The sequence below is a fragment of the Sceloporus occidentalis genome, unplaced genomic scaffold (genome assembly GCF_023333645.1).
Source record: "Sceloporus occidentalis isolate IW3139 unplaced genomic scaffold, rSceOcc1.0.p SCAF_1, whole genome shotgun sequence".
Taxonomy (NCBI): domain Eukaryota; kingdom Metazoa; phylum Chordata; class Lepidosauria; order Squamata; family Phrynosomatidae; genus Sceloporus; species Sceloporus occidentalis.
Genome location: NW_028316981.1, coordinates 139,178,905 through 139,201,915, shown reverse-complemented (window position 1 = coordinate 139,201,915; position 23,011 = coordinate 139,178,905). Strand labels below are relative to the sequence as shown.

The 23,011-nt window shown below is 43.4% G+C and overlaps 3 protein-coding genes across 10 annotated transcripts in view; 2 read left to right on the top strand and 1 right to left on the bottom strand.

The window, feature by feature from the left end:
* The window catches only part of CCDC40 (coiled-coil domain 40 molecular ruler complex subunit), a 40,750-nt gene extending 36,278 nt beyond the window's left edge, over positions 1 to 4,472 (bottom strand). For all 4 annotated transcript variants that reach the window (XR_016282382.1, XM_089539124.1, XM_089539146.1 and 1 more), the window contains exons 1-3: positions 4,414 to 4,472; positions 767 to 833; positions 423 to 479 (exon numbers count right to left, since the gene is read on the bottom strand). Coding sequence is in view for 3 of the 4 variants with exons in the window: in XM_089539124.1 (XP_089395250.1) it covers positions 423 to 479; positions 767 to 833; positions 4,414 to 4,433 (144 nt within the window). In the remaining variant the exon portion in view is untranslated. The remainder of the gene's footprint in view (positions 1 to 422; positions 480 to 766; positions 834 to 4,413) is intronic.
* A 2,732-nt stretch (positions 4,473 to 7,204) lies between these two features.
* Positions 7,205 to 9,749, top strand: RMI2 (RecQ mediated genome instability 2). The gene has a single exon (XM_089507978.1). It carries the CDS (start codon positions 7,231 to 7,233, stop codon positions 7,675 to 7,677), a length of 447 nt encoding a protein of 148 aa, XP_089364104.1. The 5' UTR covers positions 7,205 to 7,230; the 3' UTR covers positions 7,678 to 9,749.
* A 2,475-nt stretch (positions 9,750 to 12,224) lies between these two features.
* The window catches only part of LOC149322303 (TBC1 domain family member 16-like), a 75,607-nt gene continuing 64,820 nt past the window's right edge, over positions 12,225 to 23,011 (top strand). For all 5 annotated transcript variants that reach the window (XM_089539085.1, XM_089539104.1, XM_089539077.1 and 2 more), the window contains exon 1: positions 12,225 to 12,299. The gene's annotated coding sequence lies outside the window, so the exon portion shown is untranslated. The remainder of the gene's footprint in view (positions 12,300 to 23,011) is intronic.

Sequence of the window (23,011 nt, the reverse complement as noted above, 5' to 3'; positions counted from 1 at the left end):
AATTTTGTTCCACCTTAGCCAAATATTAATTTTAACAATTAAACCACATGCGTAATGTTAATTGTATTTTTTTCATTTTCACTTAAATGTAATAATGTAGGAATTGAAAGTCTGACAAGAGCTAAGAATCAAGTTTATAGCTTTATACTGTCTTGTAAAATGACCTTAGGGAAAGATTTTGTATCACTACACTTCATCTCAAAGTGCCCTGAGAAAACATGAAACATGTAATGGAAAACAATACAGCATTAGTAACAAACGAGACAGAAAAATATTGATGGTGCTAGAACAGAATCAGAATAATGCATATCGAATTACACAGTCAGCAAATTATTTCATCACAGTTTTCTTATTCTTCTATTAAGACAATTATTTGTAAATTTACTGGATTATTTCCCAAATGAGGAATTATGCATACTTACCTCAGCAGGTGGAGCTGTGGCCACTTCATCACCTTGATTTGGACTGGTATCTTTCAGCTGTTCAATTTATTCAGTAATATAAAAGAAAAAATAATATACAGCTAATAAAATAGCATTCTGAGTGAAGACAGAATAAGCAGAATCCAATTTCTTAAAGCCCACTTGTACTTTACAGTCTTTAACTGCCACAACTTTGACATTTGCAACATAACACATTAAAATATCCCCCACTGGCTCTCTCTTCTCTCTATAAATATGTCTGATGCTTGAGACAGCACCTTCAGAGCTTCTATGGTTCAGTTTCAATATGATTTTAATTCACTAGAGCATCACATTTATATTACCCCTTCATCTTCTGTAAGCAGCTCTTTCTTCTCATCTTCTGCAATCTCTCCATGGTCTGGTTCTTCACTGTATTTTAGAATTAAAGAATTAAAGGGGGAAAAAAAACATTTTAACACCATCAAAGATACATTTAGATTTAGGTGTGATTTCATATTAATATCAGTTTGGAAGACAAACCCATTTTGCAAGACAAAGCAATAAAATTAGACTTTCTTTAGGAAAACCAAGTGGTTTTCAGCATTACAGAATTACACTAAAGCTTAAGAGCCCTTGAAAGATAAAAGGTGATGTCAATGACAGTGCTTGCTGTTACATAAGTTACATTCCATTAAATCAGACTTATAGCAACCCTATAATGAGAGAGCTCCTACATACCATGATATTAACAGCCCTGCTCAGGGGCTGCAAATTCAGGCTGTAGCTTCCTTGTGAGTCAGTCCATCTGTAACATGTTCTTCCTCTTTTCCTATTACCATCAGATTTACCAAGCATTATATTTTCTAATGGGTCAGATCATCTTATGATATGCTCAAAGTATGAATGACAAATCTAACAATGTCTTTAATAATAACTTTCATATACTGCTATGAAGCTTGGCTTGGCTAATGAGAAAAAATTACAAGTTGACAATAGAGCTATGTTAGGAATGGAAAACTGCAAACCTCCAGAGGTTTTTGGATTGCTATTCCTAAAATTCCTTACTACTGCTTATGTTGGTTATGGATATTGTATGCTGCAGTGTGACAGCAGGCAGACAAGCACAGTTGCCAACGTGTTTTAAATAATACATGTGCTCTGAATTCAGTGAGAGAAGATAAGCATTCTGGCATCAAATCCAGAGGTGCAAAGTCAGAGGGAGAATGTAGGGTTGGAGGCCTAGAATATAATGCAATTAAACTATAATGATGACTACTGCATGAGGTTTGAAAAAGGAGAAAAATGTAGAATACAACTGGTTGAGAGGCTAGTAGTTCTGGAGAAAGAGGCATAATGGAATTACACTACTGCATAAACCAAGATTAAAATGGAATTACATTACTGCATAAATTATTATTATTATTATTATTATTATTATTATTATTATTATTATTATTATTATATTTGTATCCTGCTCTTTTCCCAGAATTGGGACTCAGAGTGGCTTCACAACATTTAAAAACAATACAATTAAAAACATAGAAAAGTGATACATTAAAACATAACTAAATTGTTAGCATTTTAAAATCGATTATTTATTAAAATAATAAAAATACAGATAAAAAAGATTTAAAAATTTAAAACACTTAAAATGATGCAACACCCTAATCCTTTAAAAACATTGTTTTAAAATCCCTGCCTGCACAAGAAGGTTTTTACCTGCCAGCAGAAGACCAACAAGGAGGGAGTCATTCTGATCTCTCTGGGAAGGGAGTTCCAGAGTCTAGGGGCAGCCACCAAGAAGGCCTTCTTTCATGTCACCACCAACCATGCTTGTGATGGTGGTGGGACTGAGAGAAGGCCAGCTCATGCATGGAGATATGGTCTGCCAAATATCATGGACCTGAGCCATATAGGGCTTTATAGGTCATAACCAGCACTTTGAATTGTGCCCAGAAACAGACAGGCAGCCAATGGAGCTGTTTTAACAGGGGCGTTGTGTGATCTCTATAACCTGCGCCAGTTAACAGACTGGCTGCAGCTCTTTGGACCAGCTGAAGTTTCCAAAAACTCTTCAGAAGCACCCCATGTAGAGCCCATTACAGTAGTCCAAATGGGATGTAGGGCTTGAACAGACAGGATTTCGAAGGAAAGTGAAAAGCATCTGTGGCTGGCATCTTCAGAGAATGCTGACCTGGAAGAGCCACAGATGCTGGCGAAACGTCAGGAATAAATTCTTCTAGAATATGGCCACATGGCCTGAAAAACCCACAAAAAACTATGGATGCCGGCCATGAAAGCCTTTGACTCCCTCTAAGGACTTTTTCACATGGGGAAAATTGGAAGGTTAAAGGAATGTCAATCCAGGGTCATCCATGGGATTTCACGTTATTTCGCATGAGATTATCAAACGACATTGTAGCCAAATTTGCCAAGAAATCCCCATGATAGGTTTGCCTTAGGTTCACCATAAGTTGGAAACAACTTGAAGGCATGCAACAAGATTTCAAGGGCTCTCTTTTACAGGACTTAGTTTTTCCCCCTCCAACAACAGAATTAACACAGATGTCCATTTATTCCTTCTCTTTCCAAGCTTCCCATGGACAAAAAGGCTACTTTTACAGCAATCTATTTTGAAGAACGAGCCAGCCCAGCATATTGGTTTGAGTGCTGGGCTACGACTCTGTGGACTTGGGTTCGAATCCCTGCTTGGCTATGCAAGCCCACTGGGTGACCTTGGGCAAGTCATACTCTCTCAGCCTCAGAAAGCTCCATGATGGTTTGAAGGCACAGAACAACAAATCTGAAGAGTCCTGCATTTTTAAAATGCTGCTTAAAGTAAAGCAATGAAGCAATGCTGCCATGCTTTCTTCTGGGTTGCATATTCCATACTCCCATCCACAACCACGACTTACAAAATTTCCTTTATTTTTATTTTTTTAAACCTACGCTTCTTCAAGAAATGGGATGTGCTGTAAGTCCGGCTGTGTCCACACTGCAGAAATAATCCAGTTTGAGACCGCTTTAACTGCCCTTGCTCAATACTAGGGAATTTTGGGAACTATAGTTCTGTGAGATATTTAGCCTTCTCTGCCAGAGAGAGAGCCCTGGTGCCACAACAAACTATAAATCCCAGGATTCCATAGCACTGAGCCAGGGCAGTTAAAGTGGTCTGAAACTGGATTATTTCTGCCGTGTAGATGCAGCCTATATTCTTTCCTTGCATTGGAGAAGCATTTTGGAAGAAAACCTTCCCCGATTGAAGAGGTCCTCCCTCCTGAGTGTAATCCCAGTGCCTCACATTGGTCCCAGTGCCTTAAACTGGTCCCAGTGCCTTAAACTAGTCCCAGTGCCTGAAACTGGTCCCAGTTCCTGAAGCTGGTCCTAGTGCCTGAAACTGGTCCCAGTTCCTGAAACTCATCCCAGTGCCTTAGATTGGGCCCAGTATCTTAAACTGGTCCAAGGCCCTGAAACTGCTCTCAGTGTCTGAACGTGGTCCCAGACAGTGCCTTAAACTGGTCGCAGTCCCTTAAACTGGTCCCAGTGCCTTAAACTGGTCCCAGTACCTTAAACTAGTCCAAGGCCCTGAAACTGGTCCCAGTTCCTGAAGCTGGTCCTAGTGCCTGAAACTGGTCCCAGTTCCTGAAACTCATCCCAGTGCCTTAGATTGGGCCCAGTACCTTAAACTGGTTGAAGTCCCTGAAACTGGTCTCAGTGCCTGAAAGTGGTCCCAGTGCCTTAAACTGGTCGCAGTCCCTGAAACTGGTCCCAGTGCCTTAAACTGGTCGCAGTCCCTGAAACTGGTCCCAGTGCCTTAAACTGGTTGCAGTCCCTGAAACTGGTCCCAGTGCCTTAAACTGGTCCCAGTACCTTAAACTAGTCCAAGGCCCTGAAACTGGTCCCAGTGCCTTAAACTAGTCCCAGTGCCTGAAACTGGTCCCAGTTCCTGAAGCTGGTCCTAGTGCCTGAAACTGGTCCCAGTGCCTTAAACTGGTGCCAGGCCACTCACTCTCTGCTGCTGGGCTCCATCCTCTCCTCTGTTGCTAGGCGACACTGTCAACATTCTTGCCCCGCCCTGCCTCTGCTGGGAAGATACCAACGGAGGAGGAAGAGGAGGGGGGTTAAAATGTGGTCCAAACCATCTTTTTGAATAGGGGGACTCAGAGGATAAGCACGGGCGGCAGGCCATACTTTCCCAGGAAAAGGTATATACTGTACTAGGCTGGCGAAACCATAGAGAGAGGAAAAATGTAGAGTGACACGAAAACGAGGATGACAGAAACGTAAGCAGTCATATTCTCTGTAGTCCAAGGGGGCAGCTACACTGTAGAAATAATGCAGCTTGACACCACTTTAAGGGCTGTAGGGGCACCCTATGGAATCCTGGGATTTGTAGTTTTACAAGGCCTTCAGCCTCCTGTGCCAAAGAAAGAGTGCTGTTTCCTCAGAAAACTACTAGTTCCAGGGTTCTGTAGGATAATAATAACAATAATAATAATAATACATTTTATTTATATGACGCCTCTCCCTCAGGATTGAGGCGGCTTACAGCATCGACTGTAAGCTGTTGGGGGCAAATTAGCTTACTTGCTAATTAGCTTACTTGATATTCACCGCTATGATCTTTGGAATAGCGGTATATAAATAAAACAAATTATTATTAAATTATTATTAATTATTATCGAGTAAAACACAGTATAAAATACAACAGACAGTTAAAATACATCCCATTAAGTCCATACTATATTAAACAATTAAAACAATTAAAAATTAAGAATTAAAAGAATTAGAATAGTTGATAATCAAGCCAGTTAAAAACAAGGGGACGGGCAATTTGGGTGTTCTCTGTGATGGTCTGTGTCCACGGGAGACCGGGTGGGCTATTCAGGGAAAGAGATCCGTCTTGACAGCCCTTTTAAAGCTGTCAAAGGTGGTAATGTCCTGGATCTCCTCCAACCGGATGGAGCCATGGCAGCTAAAGTGGTGTCAAACTGCTTTATTTCTACAGTATAGATGTACCGCATGAAGTGGTTTTACCTGTCGGCCTGTCGGCATGTCTAGGGCCCGACATTAATAAAACACTGAGCACTCAAGGGGAAAATCATTTAAAGTCAATTCAGTTATCTTGCTAAGAAAACCCTATGATAGGTTTACTCAGGGCCTCCTGAATAAATGACTTGAAGGCACACGACACACAATATGAACCAGAGTACGATAACATCAAAAATCTACAAGGAAGAGATACCTTTATTCGACCAACCCAAATGCACAAAAATACATGATGCAACCTTTCGAAGCTCCTCTGACTTCTTCATCAGGCAAAGGTGTTTTTAAAAATAATACAGCAGAAACACCTATTTATATTTATTTATGTATTGTATTTATACCCCACTCTTCAGAAATCTTCTCAGTTATTGCTAACTGGACAGTTCCCAGGCTTACAATCTAAAAAAGACATGATAGAAAAGGTAGTGTTCAAAGACATAGCTGTGTTAGTCTGTGGAATCAGTATGTAGAGGGATCTTGTAGCACCTTTGAGACTAACTGAAAGAAAGAATATGCATCTGAGGAAGGAGACTTAAGTCTAGGAAAGCTTCTGCTGCCAATTTCTTTCCTTCGGTGAGTCTCAAAGGTGCTACAAGATCTCTCTGCATAATGATATCTTTGAATTCTACCACTATGACAGAAATAAATTGGCAGCATGAGCTTTCCTAGACTTCAGTGCACTTCCTTAGATGCATATTCTTTCTTTCAGTTAATCTCAAAGGTGCCATATGATAAGATCTCTCCTCATAATGACAGAAAAGGTGAAGGGAATGGCAGTGGGAAAGAGGATGAAGCCCAGCAGATACTGCCAGTTCTTCTCGCTAAGCCCAACGTGGTGAAAGTTAAGATGGAAGGAAGGCCCTGCATCTGCTTCTGGGCCTAGATGCGATGCTGGGCCTGCTTCTTCCCCTTCTTCTTGCCAGCGGAGCTTTGAATGCTTGCAACATGTATTTCATGCATTTTGCACTTTGGTGGATTTTGGGTGTTACTGTACTTTGCTACACATGGCCAACCCAGGCATGAGATTCTGCCTCAACATTAGGAAGAACATCCTGACAGAAAGAGCTATTTAATGTGGAGCACACTCCCTCGGAGGGTGGTGGAGTCTCTTTCTTTGGAGGTTTTTAAAGAGAGGCTGGATGGTCATCTGTTGGGGATGCTTTGATTGTGAATTCATGCATGGCAAAATGGGGTTGGACTGGATGGCCCTTGGGGTATCTTCCAACTCTATGATTCTATACTCTATATGCAAACAAAAACCCATCACCGATACCTTTATTGGCCAACCGAAATGCACAATATTATACTTGTTGCAAGCTTTCAAAGCGCCACTGGCTTCTTCTTCATCAAGCAAAAGATGTTGCAAACCAAACAAGAGGGGGGAAACTATTGGAGACGTTAGTCAGATGCCTTGTCTGAGAGAGAGGCAGGATACAAATACATTATATTTATTTATTCTATACTCTCTATTTATGATTTTCCAAACTGTCCCTTTAATAATTTTGGACTTCAGCTCCCAGAAGCCTCAGCCATGTTGGCCAATAGCCTGGGATTCTGGGAGCTGGAGCCCAGTTTGGGGACCACCGCTCTGTCCAGCATATCCGTAGTTTCCACATGAGCCAGTCCGCTCTAGGCTCCCTCGCCTGGCCCTCTATGGTCAGGGAGGCCAGTCTCGCGCGACTGCGGAGGCCACGCTCTCCCGCGATTGGCCACCAGGGCCTCTGGCTCCCGTGCTCCTTAGCGCCGGTCGAATAGTGGCGGCGGCGGCGGCGCTGCTGCGATGGTGAAGCCGGGGGAGGGCCGCCCTCCTTGGCAGGCGCCGCCGGTGAAACTGCTGGCGTCCCAGCTGCGTGGCTGCCGCCGCCGCCGCTGCCCGGGCGGAGCGTGGCTGCTGGGGCGGGAGGAGCGCGGCCTGCCCCCGCTGGCGGTGCCGCTGGTGTGGATGCAGGGGACGGTGGAGGCGGTGGCGGAGGAGGAGGGCGGGGGGCGGCTGCGGCTGCGCGACGGGAGCGGCGGGGCCTTCGTGGCCGAGGGCGCCCGGGCGGTGCCCCAGGGGCGGCCCTGCCTCTGCCCCGGCAAGTACGTGATGGTGCTGGGCCTGGTGCAGGACGTCGGCCCCGAGCCCACCCTCCGCGCCCTGAAGGTCACCGACCTCTCCGGGAACCCCTGGAACCAGAGCATGTGGGAGATGGAGGTGGAGGACCTCCACAGGAACCTCTGCTTCTGAGGGACACCGGCGCCTCCTCGCTCTGCCCTTTGCGCCGGCCCCCAGGCTCCCTCCGGCTGGGCCTCGTTGGGACTGACAACAACCACAACAAGGACACAAAGGCCTGCCTTTAAAATACACCCCCCAAAGACTGGAGGGCTGAAGTGCCTTTTCAGCCTGCCACTCAGTCTCCCTCTGGCTGGACCTGGCTGTGGACTGACGACAACGACACCCAGCACACACAGACCTGCCTCTACAAAGGTGTGCAAAGCTTTCCTCCAAATCAAATGACTTCTGCATCTCCCTTTTGATGGACTTTGAGAACCAACTAACAAGCGCATAGGACATAAATACCAGCCTTTAAAAAAGCATGTGGAACTCCTTTTTCCTCTTGCTGCGTTGGATTGTTAACTGACAACAACAAGGACACAAAGACCTGCAACGGGCTAGATTCCCACACCGCACCCTTACAGTGCTGCTCTGCCACTTTAACTGCCATGGCTGCCTCCTGTTGCATCCTGGGATTTGGAGTTTAAGGAGGGGGGTTAGAATTCTGAGGCAGAGAACCCTAAGGCCTCACTGAAATACAAACCCCAGAATGCAACAGAAGGCAGCCAGAGCAGTAGAAGTGGAATAGCAGCACGATAAGAGTGTAGTGCAGTAATCTGGAGGGACAGAAAGACCTGCATTTGAAAATACATACAAACCCTGGACTGCTAAAGTACCTATTTACCTTGCTGTTAAATTAATACTTAATATATCTCTGGTGGACTTGAGAGCTGACCAGCAACACTTTACCTGGCTCATTTGCTTCAGTTGAGCTCACAAGATCAGGAAGGACTGAATTAACTGCATTTAACAATGTGTGTGAAGCTTCCCCCCAAAATCTCTGGGGTGCTAAAGCGGCTTTTCACTCTGCCATTACCTTAATTCTGAATCTCCGTTTGGTGGGCTTGACAGTTAACCAGCAATGTTTTACCAGGCTCACTTGCAGCCATTGAGGTGACAAGATCAACAAGAATTGAAATATTGAAAGAATTGAAATACCTGCAAAGCTTCCCCCCAAAACCCTGGAGGGCTAAAGTGCCTTTTCACTCTGTCTTTACATTAGTTCTAAATCTCTCTTTGGCAGCTAACCAGCAACACTTTACCAGGCTCACTTGCTGCAGCTGAGCTGACAAGATCAACAAGGACAGAAATACCTGCATTCAAAAAATAGAGACAGTTACTGTTTCTCAGTCAACTTGAATAAAGTAATTTAGGTTTACATAATGGAGGATGCAGAACAGACATCCATGGCCAAAATGGTCCTTTTGCCAAATACTGCTTTCTTACATCTGCTGAGGTGCAGCTTTAACTACAGAGTACTCTTACTGTAATTACTTTACTGATACCTGAACCCACATGCTGCTTTAAAACACTGTTTATTGAAGAGACATGTTAATTTAGATGTTAATAACCTATTAATAGGAGGTAGACCAGACTAATATGAGGAGCTGTTTTTATTAAAACACAATGTGTGCTTTTAAAACACAATGTTTGCTTTCAACTCAGTGTTTCGATAGTTAGACATGTATATGGTTCAAAGTTTGCTTCGAGAAGACTAATGTCAGAGCAAGATTATAGCAAAACCTAAAAACATTACTTATTTGAATACCTCTGTTTTGTGTTCTCTGTTGCAGAACAGTCAGACTTTTAATGGCTCATGTTTTATGGAATCCAACACTTCATGGTTTATGCGTTATTTTGAAAGTGCCTAGTAACAGAATTTCAGTTGCTTTCTAATGCTTAGTTTTTGGGAGGCATAAATGCAGCTATATCAAATAATTTGCAAGCTATTCCTGACTTTGGAGAGATAGTTTGTAATAATCACAATAAGAATACAAGTTGGATATAATACATGCTGAAATTTTCATGGGGTATCTGATGCATCAGAACAGTATGTTCTGGAAATCATTTGTCAGTTCCTCCATTTAGTTATATCTGATCCCTCTGGTCTGGTGTGACACATAGCATTGCATTTCATCACTGGACATTTCTAATGCTTACACAAAGAAATAAATAAAATGAACTCTGTTACTGTACCACTCAAATTTCTGCATGATTTTTCCTTTTCAGGTGTGAATACTTTACACAGAGATCTATATAGCTACATAAATGTAGAGAACAATGCTGTATGTGTATGTATATGTGTGTGTGTGTGTGTATATATACATACACACACACACACACACACACACACTGAAGTATATCCTGCTGAGTTTAGTATTTTTACCAGTTAAGTGTGTGTAGGATTCCAGCCTAATATCTCTAGACAGAATACTATTTTGGAACAACTTTGAAACAGGTCAGTGGAAATATGAGGACAGACTCATTTGAAACAGAAATACAGTACAAGTCTGGTGATACATATAATCCGGAACAGAAATGGAATTACCTAGGCTTGACATTCAAATCACCCATCATTTCTGGTTAATCCAGTCACAGTTTAATTCAGAGAGATGTGTGCAGTTCTGTGTTCTTTACTGAAGCTGTTTGCTACAACAAATTACTGAATAAAATCATTTTCCCCTTGAAATTACTTCTGTGAGCAAGTGAGGAAAATAAATACCAAAACAAAGCAGGCATATTTATTTGAACTGGATTAGATTCATGAAAGCTTTAATGTTAGAAATAATTAAACTGTTTGTAAATTAGTGTGGAATCTGATAACATGTATCTCAACTACAGTATAACTGGATATGTAAGAAATACATTGGGCCTTTGGGATCTGCTGGGGTTTGGTTCCATCAGGGCACCTCACCCACCATGGATACCAAAATCAGTGGATGCTCAAGTCCCATTATATACAGTGAAATGATGCCCCTTATATAAACTAGCAAAATCAAAGGTTTTTTTTTTTTTGAATTGATATATCTTTTAAAATATTTTCAAGCCATGGATGACTCAATCCGTGGATATGAAAGGCCAACTGTATAATACTTTGTCCATGTCCTATAATCCTTCTGATTGCATTGTTGTTGCAGTCTTGCATCTCATTTTGTTTGTTGTTGTTAGCTGCCCTCAAGTTGACTTTGACTCATGCTGACCTTGTGGATGAGACATCTCCAAGATCCCCTGTCCTCTAATGATTCATGCCTTCTCAAGATGTGGCCAGATTACGACAGCCTCAATTTAATCATCTTGGCTTCTGGGGATATTCAGGCTTGATCTGTTGTAGGACCCATTTGTTTATCTTCTTGGCCTTCCATCACCTTTCTCATTGTCCAGCTTTCACATCTATACATTGTTATGTGGAATACAGTGGCTTGGGCGTGGCACAGAGAGCCAGCAAGAGGCGGCCAGGAGCTGTCTCTCTTTGCTGCATAGCCGTGCTGCAGCAAGCCATTTGCCCATGATAGGTTCTCATAAGGTTGCCATAAGTCAGAAAAGACTTGAAGGCACACAACACACACACACACGGGAACATTTTTCTTTACCTCATGTCTTTTCAGACCTTGCTGCAGTCCACTGATTTAAGCTATAAACTGAGGTTGAGGCAGAGGAAGAAGGAGAGGTTCCACTTTGGGGTTGCAGTTTTGTCACCTGAGTGCACTGATCTCTGGTGGTCTGCTTTTCTAGTGTAGGTTCAGGAGGCTGTGTGTGTGCACGTGTGTGTTTTATGGTTTGTTGCTGTGTGCCTTCAAGTCATTTCAAACCTTTGGAGACCTGGGGTTTTCCTGGCAAGATTTGTTCAGTGGAGATTTGCCCTTGCCTTTCCCCGAGACTGAGAGGGTGAGTGGATTTCTATGGCTGAATCAGGATCTGAACCCTGCTCTCCAGAATCATGGTCTGACCACCAGGTCACATTGCTGTGGTGCTTTGCTTTTAACTGCCCTCCAGTTGATCTTGACCCATGGCAACCCTGTGGATGAGACATCTCCTTGTCCTCCCCTGTTCTGCTTAGGTCCTGCAAAGTGTTACCCATGACCTCCTTAGCAGAGTCCATCCATCAGTCATGTGGCCTTCCTCTCTATTTTCCTCCACCTTTCTTAGCATTATCTCCCCCCCCCCCCCATCTTCTCATGCTGTGTCCCAAGTACAACAGTCTTAGGTTGGGTCATCTTGGCTTCCAGAGAGGTTTCCGGCTTGATCTGCTCTAGGACCCATCTTCTGTCAGTCCTTTTGGCTGCTGTCCATGGGATCCTCATCCCTCTTCTCCAGCACCTCATCTCACATGAATGGGTTTTCTTCCTGTCCACTTTCTGGACTGTCCAGCTCTCGCATCCATACATCGGGGAGAGGTGCTGCTCACTTGAGGGCTCAGATGTACACATCTTTGCATTTTAAGCCCTTTCCCAATTCTTTCATAGCCCTCCCCAGCCCTTGCTGTGCTGCAGAAGCAGGGCCCAGGAAGGCATCCCCAGCCCTGAGCTGGAGGAGGAGGCGTGGGGAGTGGGGCTGCCTCCCTGCCCCCTGGCTCTCGCCCTCGGATCCGGGAAAGAGGAGGAGGGGGGGGAGGGAGGCGGTGTGTCCAGGGCTGGCCGCGCCTCCTTCCCGCAGATCCTCCTCTCTTGGGCTGCAAGGAGGATCCAGGAGGAGGAGGAGGAGGAGGCGGTGTCAGTGTCCTGGGTGTGCGGAGCTGCCCTCTTGGGGGGCGCAGGGTGAGGGCCCTCTCTCCGTCTTCCCCCGGGAGGGAGGGAGGGAGGGAGGGAGGGAGGGAGGGAGGGGGGTGTCTGCTAGGAAGGATGGGGGTCCTGGGTGGGATCTGCTCCCCTGAGGAGGCCCTGGGCTGGGAGGCAGCGATGCCTGGCTGGGTCCTTCCTTGCTCTCCCTGGCTGCTTGGAGGCTTGCATGGGATGGAGCTGGAGGGGCAGAGGCCTGTGGGGCTGGGATCAGGGCTGGGGAGCAGGCTGTCCCTGGGGCTGCTGGGCCTGGGGTAGGGACGCCCGCGTTGGGCAGGGGCCAGGCGCCCTCCTTTCCCAGGACCTGCCCTGCCTTCCATCCTTCTGCCCCGGAGCAGGGGGCAGGCGGGGGAGGGAAGGAAAGGGGGGAGATGGTTGATGAAGAGTTGGGGAGTGTCCTGGTGGAAAAGCATGGTCCTGGCCATCGCACATTGAAAGAGGCACTCTGTGGGAGTCTTGGAAGCATGGATGCAACATGAAGAGGGAAGAGGGGAGGGCGCAGGTTGTCTTGACTTACCAGATTTGCCTGGGCAGCATGCTTCCCTTGGGCATCTCTCCTGAGGGCCACACCGGGTAGACTCTGGGGGTCCTAGGTCCTCTGTGGGGACTATTAATGTACATCCTTACTATTATGTGCCAGAGGAATTAATGTGTGTGTTATATATAAAGATGGGCATGTATGCATGGCGTTCTTCTTTTATTAAAAAACCAATTAGAAGTAATCTACTTTGGCAATGAAGGCCTGCAGAATGCTACACAAGTCATGTTATTCTGTTTCAGAAAAGCTGTGGGTTAGACAGGCTTCCTTCCAGCTGATGGAACATAAAGGTGAACCTGGAGCCTTCACTCCCTCCCAGTTAGCTGGCAAAAGCAAAGGGGGACTGGTTTCCAAAAACTTGCCAATTTTTTCTGAGATTATGATCTTGCTGCTTTTGTTTGATAGTCTCCTGTGTTTTGTTGTTCTACTTACTTTAGAAGCTTTATTTTCATTGAACTGAACCTGCCATGATTGGGGGAAGGGGAAGGAGCATGGAAGTGCAAAACAGCCCATTAATCCAGTTTGGGGTGTGTCTAAACTCATTAATCCTATTCTTAACTCAGCAAAGGATCAAGCTGCTAATGAGCAGTTTGCCTTGCTCATTTCTTAATTTATAGGGATGCTGCCACAGTGAAGAAGGTTGTGTCGATCCTTTCCTCCCCCGCCACCTGAATGCAATGAATAATTCATACCAGACTCTGGAGACCATAAAGTATGGATCTCATAACATGTGGTGTCAGTACTTTGAACTTGAACAATGCACAGCTGAGCTTTAAAAAAAAAAAAAAAAGGGGGGGGGGAAACCACAAGCATAATGTCTCCCATTTTTTCCACCTGGCATTTCTCACACATAATCTCCCTTTGTGGGAGGGGAGGTCATTTTTCTCCTACGTTTGTTAATTCTTTCCTGCATCTTCACTTCTGTGTTTAAATGGCAAGCCAACTGAAACATTTCAGTGCAATTGTTCCATATCCTGCTGATTTTATTCCAGTGATGTGTGTCTCACAGTCGAATGGTCTTTAGGCCACATACACATTCCCATGGAATGTCCATAGGGAACAAATATATGGATAAAAATATATTTCACAATGAATGTCTTGGTAGAAACTAGGTACTAAGAATCAAAATGGGTCTGCTTGCAAATTTAAGTGAAAGTATATGCTTCATATGTTTAAAGAAACGGCTTCTAAGGAAGCTATTTTCTTTCTTTTATTTTGTTTCCAACCTCTTCTCCCAAAACTGGTGCTTAAAGTGGTTTACAAGACTAGAAACATATGGGGATAAAAGCACAAAGATAAAATTAAAAGACAAATAAGTAAGTTACATTAAAAGGCTGTTGATTAACAAAATTTAAAAGCAATGTGAAGTGGAAGGCTTTCCTGGCCAGCATCCATAGTTTTTTGTGGGGTTTTCGGGCTCTGTGGCCATGTTCTAGCAGAGTTTCTTCCTGACGTTTCGCCAGCATCTGTGGCTGGCATCTTCAGAGGTCTTTGAAGATGCCAGCCAGAGATGCTGGCGAAACGTCAGGAAGAAACTCTGCTAGAACATGGCCACAGAGCCTGAAAAAAACCCATAAAAACTAATTTAAAAACGCATCAATAAAGTACAGGGCCCACCTGTTAAAAGACCTTTCCTCTCCCAGTCAGTTGTCAAAAGTGTACCAGAGTGAAAAAGTATTTTATATCCAGTGGCAGGATGGGGATGGATGGGTAGTTTAGGGAATTCTATAAACTGGCAGAGAAGTCTTCCTAAATTTTTATTATTTAAGAAGTCTTAATACACATCCAGATTATTTCTTAGGCCAATGTAAAAGTAAAAAAAACAACTGAGAGCAAATTTTGAAGATCAGATCTCTTTTATCATTTCTCCACCAGAAAGCATATGAGTAAAGATGGAGGAGAAGATTATCTACATCCTTCTGGGCAATATATCAAAAAGTGTAGGTTATCTACATGGTCCTAGGTTGGAATGTCAGAGAGCCGGGGGGGGGGGGGTCTGCTACAGAATTTCAAATAAATCTCTTAGCGTGGAATCTGATGGCTTTATTTTTCACCTGGGTTGACCCCCCAGAAATGTTATGAAACCATGTGATAGTCAATTTGTGAAAATATGATATGTGACTATAAACTCAGAATTGTCTATTTTGGTTTGTTGTTAACTGCCTTCAAGACAACTTTGACTCATGTCCTCAACATCTCAGGTCCTGAAGGCTCAGGGCCATGGTCTCCTTGATTGAGTCTATCAATTTTGATATGCAGTTTCCTCTTTATACTGCCCTTCACCTTTCCTAGTATTATTATTTTTTCTCGTGAGTGCCTTCTCATGATGTGGCCAAATATGGCAGCCTCAGTTTAGTCATCTTACTTTCCAGTGACAGTTCAGGACTGATCTGGGATTCATATCTTTGTCTTTTGGGCCATCTATGGTAATCTTAGGCCCCATATAGACAGGCCAAAATAAAGGTGCTTTGGGTCACTGTTTAAATGCTGCATGCATCCTAAGAGTCCGGAAGTCATGACAAAGCAACACTCCAGTCTTAGAACTGGAGAGCAGCTTTGGTGCAGCTTCTGGCCTCTTAAGATGCATGTGTCATTTAAACAGCATCCCTCCAAAGTGACTCGAAGCAGCTTTATTTTGGCCTGTCTGTACAGGCCCTTAATTCTCTTATCCAGCACCACATCTCAAATGAGTTTATTTTCTTTCTCCTTTCCTTACTGTCCAACTCTGACATTCAGTATGATGGCTTGGACAATCCTAACTTTAGTGTCAGTTTTATATCAGTGCATTTGAAGATCTTGTTTAATTCTTTCATAGCTGCCCTTCCCTGTCCTAGTCTTCTTCTGCTTTTTTGACTGCAATCCCTATTTTGATCCAAGATACGGGAAATCTTTAACTATTTCAATTTCCTCATCATCTAGCTTGAATTTATTTAAACCCTCCATGGTCATTATTTTTGTTTTCTTAATGTTCAGCATTAAGTTTGCTCTAACACTTTCCTCTTTGACTTTCTTCAGTAATTGTTTCAAGTCATTGCTGTAGTATGTTGTCATTTGCCTATTTTAGACTGTTGATATTCCTCTCACTGATCTTTAGTCATCCTTCCTCCAAGCCTAAATCTGCTCTGATGATGTTTTCTGCATATAAACTGAACAAATAGGGTCATAGAATGCAGTTTTGTTTGACTCTCCTTCTGGTTCGGAGCTGTTCTTTTTTTTATTTTGTCCTAACTGTAGCCTCCTGTCCTGAGTACAGGTTATGCATTAGGACAGTCAAACATAATGGTACACCCATTTCTTTAAGAACAATACATAGTTTTTTGTGATCTATGTAGTCAAAGGCTTTGCTGTAGTCTATAAATCAAATACTGATTTTATTCTGGAATTCCCAGGTGAACTCCATTATCCATCATATGTTTGCAATGTGATCTCTAGTGCCTCTTCCTTTTCTGAACCCAGATTGCACCTCTGAAATTTCTGCTTTGGTACAGAGGGGCAATTCTTAGTGGAGAAGCTGATGAAGGACAAGCTGACTGTTCCACAGGCATAAGAGAAGTGCTTTTGGGCCAGCTGTAAATAAAGTGTTGGAAATAAGTGATATTACAGAGAAGAAGGGGGGAAATGGGGTATAAGCATCAATAAGTTTTGCAAACTAACATGACATGCTCATGCTGAAAGTGATGTTGAATTGTGCATACTGAACAAGATTACTGTGATTGATATGGTAAAAGGAAAAGGAGGCAGTAACATTTTTTTTATTTAAGTGACATTGAAAAAAATCAGCAAGGGAGAGGTGCAAAAGTAGAAGAGGACCTCTGTTGGAACAGAAAATGTGGCTTCATTTTTAGCATAGCACGGGCTGTTGTGTATCATGTGGGTTTGCAATACCAGTGAGACCTCTGTGTTATAGGAAGAGACACTAATTTCCAGAACTGCACCTCTAAACATATAGCTGGATTAAAACTGTGGCTATTGATTAGAATTTGATTTATATGCCATAGGGATACACAGATTATTAGACAGGAAGTCAAAGCAAGAAGCTATTTAGGCTGAAGGAGTGGTGCTGGGCACTTTGGGAAACCATAGGTCATGCATAGGTAGAGGAAGAGATGTCAGTGGTATGCAAAGCTTGGAGTTAAATTTTGCCTCTGGTAAAGTTGTAAGTTTACCTAAAGACAGACACCACCACACACACCACCTTCCTGGACATCTTGTTCAGTGTGATGTTCTAGGGCAGTTGGAAAGATGTTTTCTCTTGTCACTTCCTGCCAAATGTAAATGTGTGATGGTAGCAGTTAGGAAGCTGGTTAGAGGGATCATTGGAACACGAATCAAGAATTATCTTGGCCCTTGAATATGAATGGAAGAGTGTTCTGGAATTAAGGTCAACATGAGAGTGCATGTGTGAGAGGAGTTCAAATTAATATTTCAGACTGGGTATTTAAAAATTTTTCTTTGAATGTGAGATGTGGTGGCAGGGAAGATTGTCAGGTTGATTGTTTGTTGCGTCCTAACAGCTGCACACCACCTAAGACAGTGGTTCTCAGCCTTTCTAATACCGCAACCCGTTAATACAGTTCCTCATGTTGTGGTGACCCCCCCCTCAACATAAAATTACAGTTAAATATACGTGTTTTCCGATGGTCTTAGGTGACCCCTGTGAAGGGGTTGTTCAACTTCCAAAGGGGTCGGGACCCACAAGTTGAGAACCGCTGACCTAAGACATTTTATGAAATAACACCTTAAAAGAAAAGTGGAACCTCGGTTTATTTTCCTGATCAGCTTTGCAAATCAACTTGCAAAGGGATCTTGTAACATCTTTAAGCTTTGCAAATGTATGCATGTGAATTTTGCAGCTGAACATATTGAGTTGTTGGTTAATCTTTCTACCTACATGAACTCCTTCCAAACAAATGTGTCAGTTGAGTAACTTCATGGGATCTGTCAGAGAACCCTTGTGGGATGGCTGTAACTCGATAGACCTGTTGTGCTCTCCCATTGCCCTGGATGAATAGAATGGTTGATTTAGAAGGCCTCCTAACTGCTGTTCCAGCCTTGCATGGTAGAGAAATTAAGATGGAAAAATTACCGCATGGAAGCTTGGTCACTGGTTGCTGACCTACTGACCCGGAAAGCTCAATACCAAGTATCTAAATATCCAAGGAACCCTAGCAGTCCATACAATACAGTTTGAAAACCACTGCACTGTGTGGGCTGAGGAAGGCATGCTAGGTATGCAGAAGTTATGGTGGCCTTGCATGAGCTAGGTAATAGGGAATTGAATTGAGAAGTTCACTGTTGGTTCTGTTGAATAAGAGTAGAAATCTGACTTGAAGAGGAAGTTTGCTTAGCAGAACAAAACCTAGTGAATAATTTCCTTAAGATAGGCCTCAGTGAGGTAAGGACTTGCTCATTTCCTTGAGTCATTTGTTTGTGCAAGATTCTGGTCTGTGAGGTGCATGTTTACTGTTGGTGGTAATCCTGTGGCTTGTGTGAATAGGTTCCATTTCCCCCCATAAGTGGCTGAGAAGCACATGTGAGAAATAGGACTCCCTGCACCTCTTTGGGATTATTCTTCCCAGGGACATTGTGTGCTTGTGCCATGAATTCCAGGGTGACATTCTGGAGTGTAGTTATCATTTGATCCAAAGTATTATGGAAAGTTCAGAGGCTTTTCTTGTATGTCTCAGAGGACTCCTATCTCCTGTACAAGATAATCTTTCAGTGACAGGCTCACACTATTTTATCCTCTTGAAGTTTTGGCAGGTATTTATTGGAATTTATGCTTGTAATTTTACTTCACTGATAATAGTTTTGTTGACTCTTTTATATATTTGCTGTTTTATATGATGTGAATTTTACGTTTTCGATGAGAACAAAGAGATACTTCAAAGATGTGGTGGAAAGGAAGGTTATAGTTGTTTTAAATAAAGAATGTTGTAAGTTCTTTGTTTTTCAAAAAGCTTTCAGTATTAGGGGAAACATTCTCTGCTTTTGTTGCAATGACAGGAAAAATGTAAAGCCCTCGTGTGTAATGCACACAAGTATACTACTTATCCTGCCCAGCTGACAGGGAGACCCAGCATGCCTGTTGTACTTGTTTGTTAATACTGGACCTGTTCTTCCTACAGCATGTCTTCTAGTAAATCAGTATCAGCCACAGCTCTCCCTTCAAAACTTGCCTTTCTTTTCTTTTACTGTTGCTAGGACCTCTCCACTTCTATGATGATTTCTGTTCTATACCCATTTTTGTTGATTAGTTATGTTTGTATCCCACATTTCCTTCAGAGCCCAAGATGGGTATTTCTCTTTCTCTCCTTCTCCACTTTGTATAACAGCAACCCTCTAAGGTAGATCAGGTGGAGAAAAGGAAGAATAACTGGTCCAGCTTCACTTAGCGAGCCTGTTACTCCTAAATCCATGACTATGCACATTGGTTTATTAACAGTAGAGTCCAGACCCTTTTGTTATAATTGGGGAAACTCTGAAGTAAATCAGTTTGAAGCATTAAGTTTTGATGTGATGTGCTATCAAGTGTTTATAATGTGTGCCTGTGCGTTGTCTTCATAACACTTTCTGTCTTTGCTGTGTTGTTTTGTTTTTAATTTGGGGGTGGTGCTGGTGCTGGGAGAGGCTACATGTTCTTAACTGCATTTCCCCCTCTTCCCTACTCCAGCTCAATTGTGTTACTTGCCTATACATTTTTAGTTCAGACTTTGCATGACTCTCCAGTGCTTTGCTGAAAAGCTGTAGCTTCTTTGTGTACCTTGAAAATATTACCGGATCCTTGCAGCTGTGCCAAGCCTTCCATAAAAAAGGCAGTGCTTTGAGCCAAACCTTTACCAAAAGCCATTTGTCTTTAACTCGCCTTGATAACAGAGGGAAATGTACAGTTAGAACAAGTGTGGGTTTTTAGGAGAAACTCTGCCAACAGGATCTGGCCATCTAGCCATTTGTTCAGAGGTGAAGGGCCAGAAAGAAAGAAAGAGAGAAAGAGAGAAAGGACAGCTGTTTGTACTAAGGCACTTTTGTGTTGTTGATGATGAGGAGGAGGAGGAGGAGGAGGCAGCAACCACCAGCAGATTAGGGAAGCCCTCTGTCTGCCTGCCTCTTGGGTTCTGTGCTGACCAAGCAATCTTGTCCATTGTCCATATAAACATCTCTGAAGCACTTTGGTGTTTGCAGAACACCTGTTCAGTGGCACTAATCACTGTGTGATGAAGGAAAGAAACAGAATTTGAGTAACTTTTTAAAAAATAAAGTACTGTATGATTACAGTATTTTATAGAAAGAAGGAAGAAAGGGTGATGGTCAACTATCAGTGGTCACCAGTGGCCTCTCTAGGAGGGTGTAGTGATGTGGCCCAAATTAGGTAACACTCTAGAAGGAGCGTGACACCTGGTCAGGCTCTCCTTCCTGTGCTCCCAGCATGCGCCATTCCTGTATCCTCTACCATCCCTGTGCTCCCTGCACACACTCCTACCCCCTATGCTGTTCCTGCATGTGCTCCCACCTTCCTGTTCCCTCCTTGCACTTCCCCACATGCACTCCCACTCCACCATGCCGTCCCTGCACTCCCACCACCATGTGTGCTCCCCCCATGCTGTCCACATGCAACCCATGCCATCCTGTCCTTTTTCTCATCAGGAAAAGGATGGGGCAATATGGGGTGAGGGAGCTCATGCCACCCTCAAAAGCTCCAGCCCCCGCACTTGGTGACACTTGGTGCAGGGATGCCACTGGTGGGCACCATGGAGAACCAGCAGCTTCCATGTTGTAAGATTTTCTTTTATTTAAGAGTTACATCCATACCTTACCTTTCTTCAAAGGGGCACTAGGGTTTCCTGCACAATGTATCCATAAGAGTCTGTTTTAATTGCTGTATTATGTGTCTCTCAAAGGGACAAACATTTGTTGTTATGTTATGTAAACACAGACCATATATTAGCTATGATAATGGGATGTTGTATGCATTACTCAGGAATACCTGGTCAGTCTAAATGAATTCAAGTCTCCAGGATCAGATAAACTACTTCAAGGGTATAAAAAACTGGCAAATATAATCTCAGAGCCACTGTTAATAACCTTTGAGAACTTCAGGAGAACAGGAGAAGTCCCAGCAGACTGGAGGAGGACAAATCTCCTTATATCCAAAAATACTAGTAAAATGTGAGCTAGACAATGCAATTGTTAGGTAGGTTTGTAATTGGTTGACTGTCTGAACCCAAAGGGTACTTAACAATGGCTCCTCTTCATCCTGGAAAGAAGTGACCAGTGGGGTACCACAGGGTCCTGTCCTGGGCCCAGTGCCATTCAATATCTTTATCAATGACTGGATGAAGAAATAGAGGGCATGCTTATGAAATTTGCAGATGAGGAATGGTAGCTAATACCCCAGAGGACAGGATCAAAATTCAAAATGATCTTAATGGATAATAATAATAATAATTATTATTATTATTATTATTATTTCTATACCGCTATTCCAAAGATCACAGCGGTGTACAACAAGTTGAGCCCAAACTAACAAAATGAAATTTCAACAGGATGACATGCAAAGTAGTACACTTAGAGAGAAAAAACAAAATGCAAGATATAGGGTGGGGGACACCTGGCTTGACAAATAGTACATTTAACAGGGATCTAGGAGTGCTAATATACCACAAGTTAAACATGAGTCATTTGTGTGACGTGGCAGCTAAAAAAAGTCAATGCGATTGTAGGCTGCATCAATAGAACTATGGTGTCTGTATCAAGGGAAGTAATAATATCACTCTATTCTGCTTTGGTCATACCTCACCTGGAATAGTGTGTCCAGTTCTGGGCTAGTTGTTGTTTTAACTGCCCTTGAGTTGCCCCTGACTCATGGCAGCCCTGTGTATAAGACACCTCCAAGACCCCCTATCCACTGCTCTCCTTAGGTCCTGCAAACTGAGACCTGTGGCCTCCCTAATTAAATCCATTCATGTGGCAGGCGGTCTGCCTATCTTTCTGCTACCCTCCACTTTTTCTACCATTGTTGTCTTTTCTAGTGCGTCTTGCCTTCTCATGATATGGAGAAAACACGAGTCTCAGGTTCATCATCTTGGCTTCCAGGGACGGTCCAGGCTTGATTTGTTTGTCATTCTGGCTGTCCATGCTATTCTCAGCACTCCTCTCCAGCACGACATCTCAAAAGAGTTGACTTTATTCCTGTCTGCCTTCTTGATTGTCCAACTCTCACATCCGTACATAGTGATGAGGAATACAGTGATTTGGATGATTCTAACTTTATTGCTGAATTATATTTCTTTAAACTTTAGGATCTCATCTAGTTCTTTTATAGCTGTGCTTCCCCATTCCTAGTCTTCTACTGATTTCTTGGCTGCAGTTTCCATTCTGATCAATATTTGATCCAAGGTATGGGAACTCTTTTACTATTCTGATTTCCTCATTACCTAGATCAGGCCTGCACAACTTGGCCATAGGTAGGGACCAAAATCAAAATAGGCTAAACTTTTTAGGGCTTTTAATTTAATATTTAGATAGCTTTTAATTAAATATTTATTAATTAGCAATAATTAATAATAGTAATCTGAATTAATATTAATTCCATCCTCCTCCTCCTCCTCTGCCCACCCCTCTCCTCAGGAGAAAATCAAGTGGCAGAGGAGTCTTGTCTTTCCTTCTCCTTCTCTGCTCTGACCTCTCCTTGGGAGAAGGCCAAGCAATGGAGGAGCCTTGAGGGGTGAATGTTTGCCCCTCTTCCTCCTCCTCCACCACTTGACCTTCTCAGGAGAAAGCCAAGTGGAGAAGGAACCTTGTAGGTGAGTGCTTGCTCATCCTCCTCCTCCAACCTCCTTTTCCTTGGGACAAAGCTGAGCAGCGAAGGAGCCTTGCAGGGCAGTGTTCGTCCATCTTCATCCTCCACCACCACCCAGCCTTCTCCTTGGGAAAAAGCAGGGCGGTGGAGAAGACTTGCAGGCAAGCGTTTGCCCATCCTCTTCCTCTACCCAGCCTTCTCCTTGGAAGAAAGCTGAGCAGCAGAGGAGACTTGCAGGGTGAGTGTTCACCCATTTTCTTCCTCCACTGCCCTGCCTTCTCCTCATGAGAAAATGGGGTGGTGCAGGAGCCTTGCAGGTCAAGCATTTGCCTGTCCTCCTATTCCTCTACCTGG

Bases quoted from the DNA above. Each gene is read 5' to 3' on its own strand.
- RMI2 (XM_089507978.1), top strand. From the start codon at position 7,231: ATGGTGAAGCCGGGGGAGGGCCGCCCTCCTTGGCAGGCGCCGCCGGTG.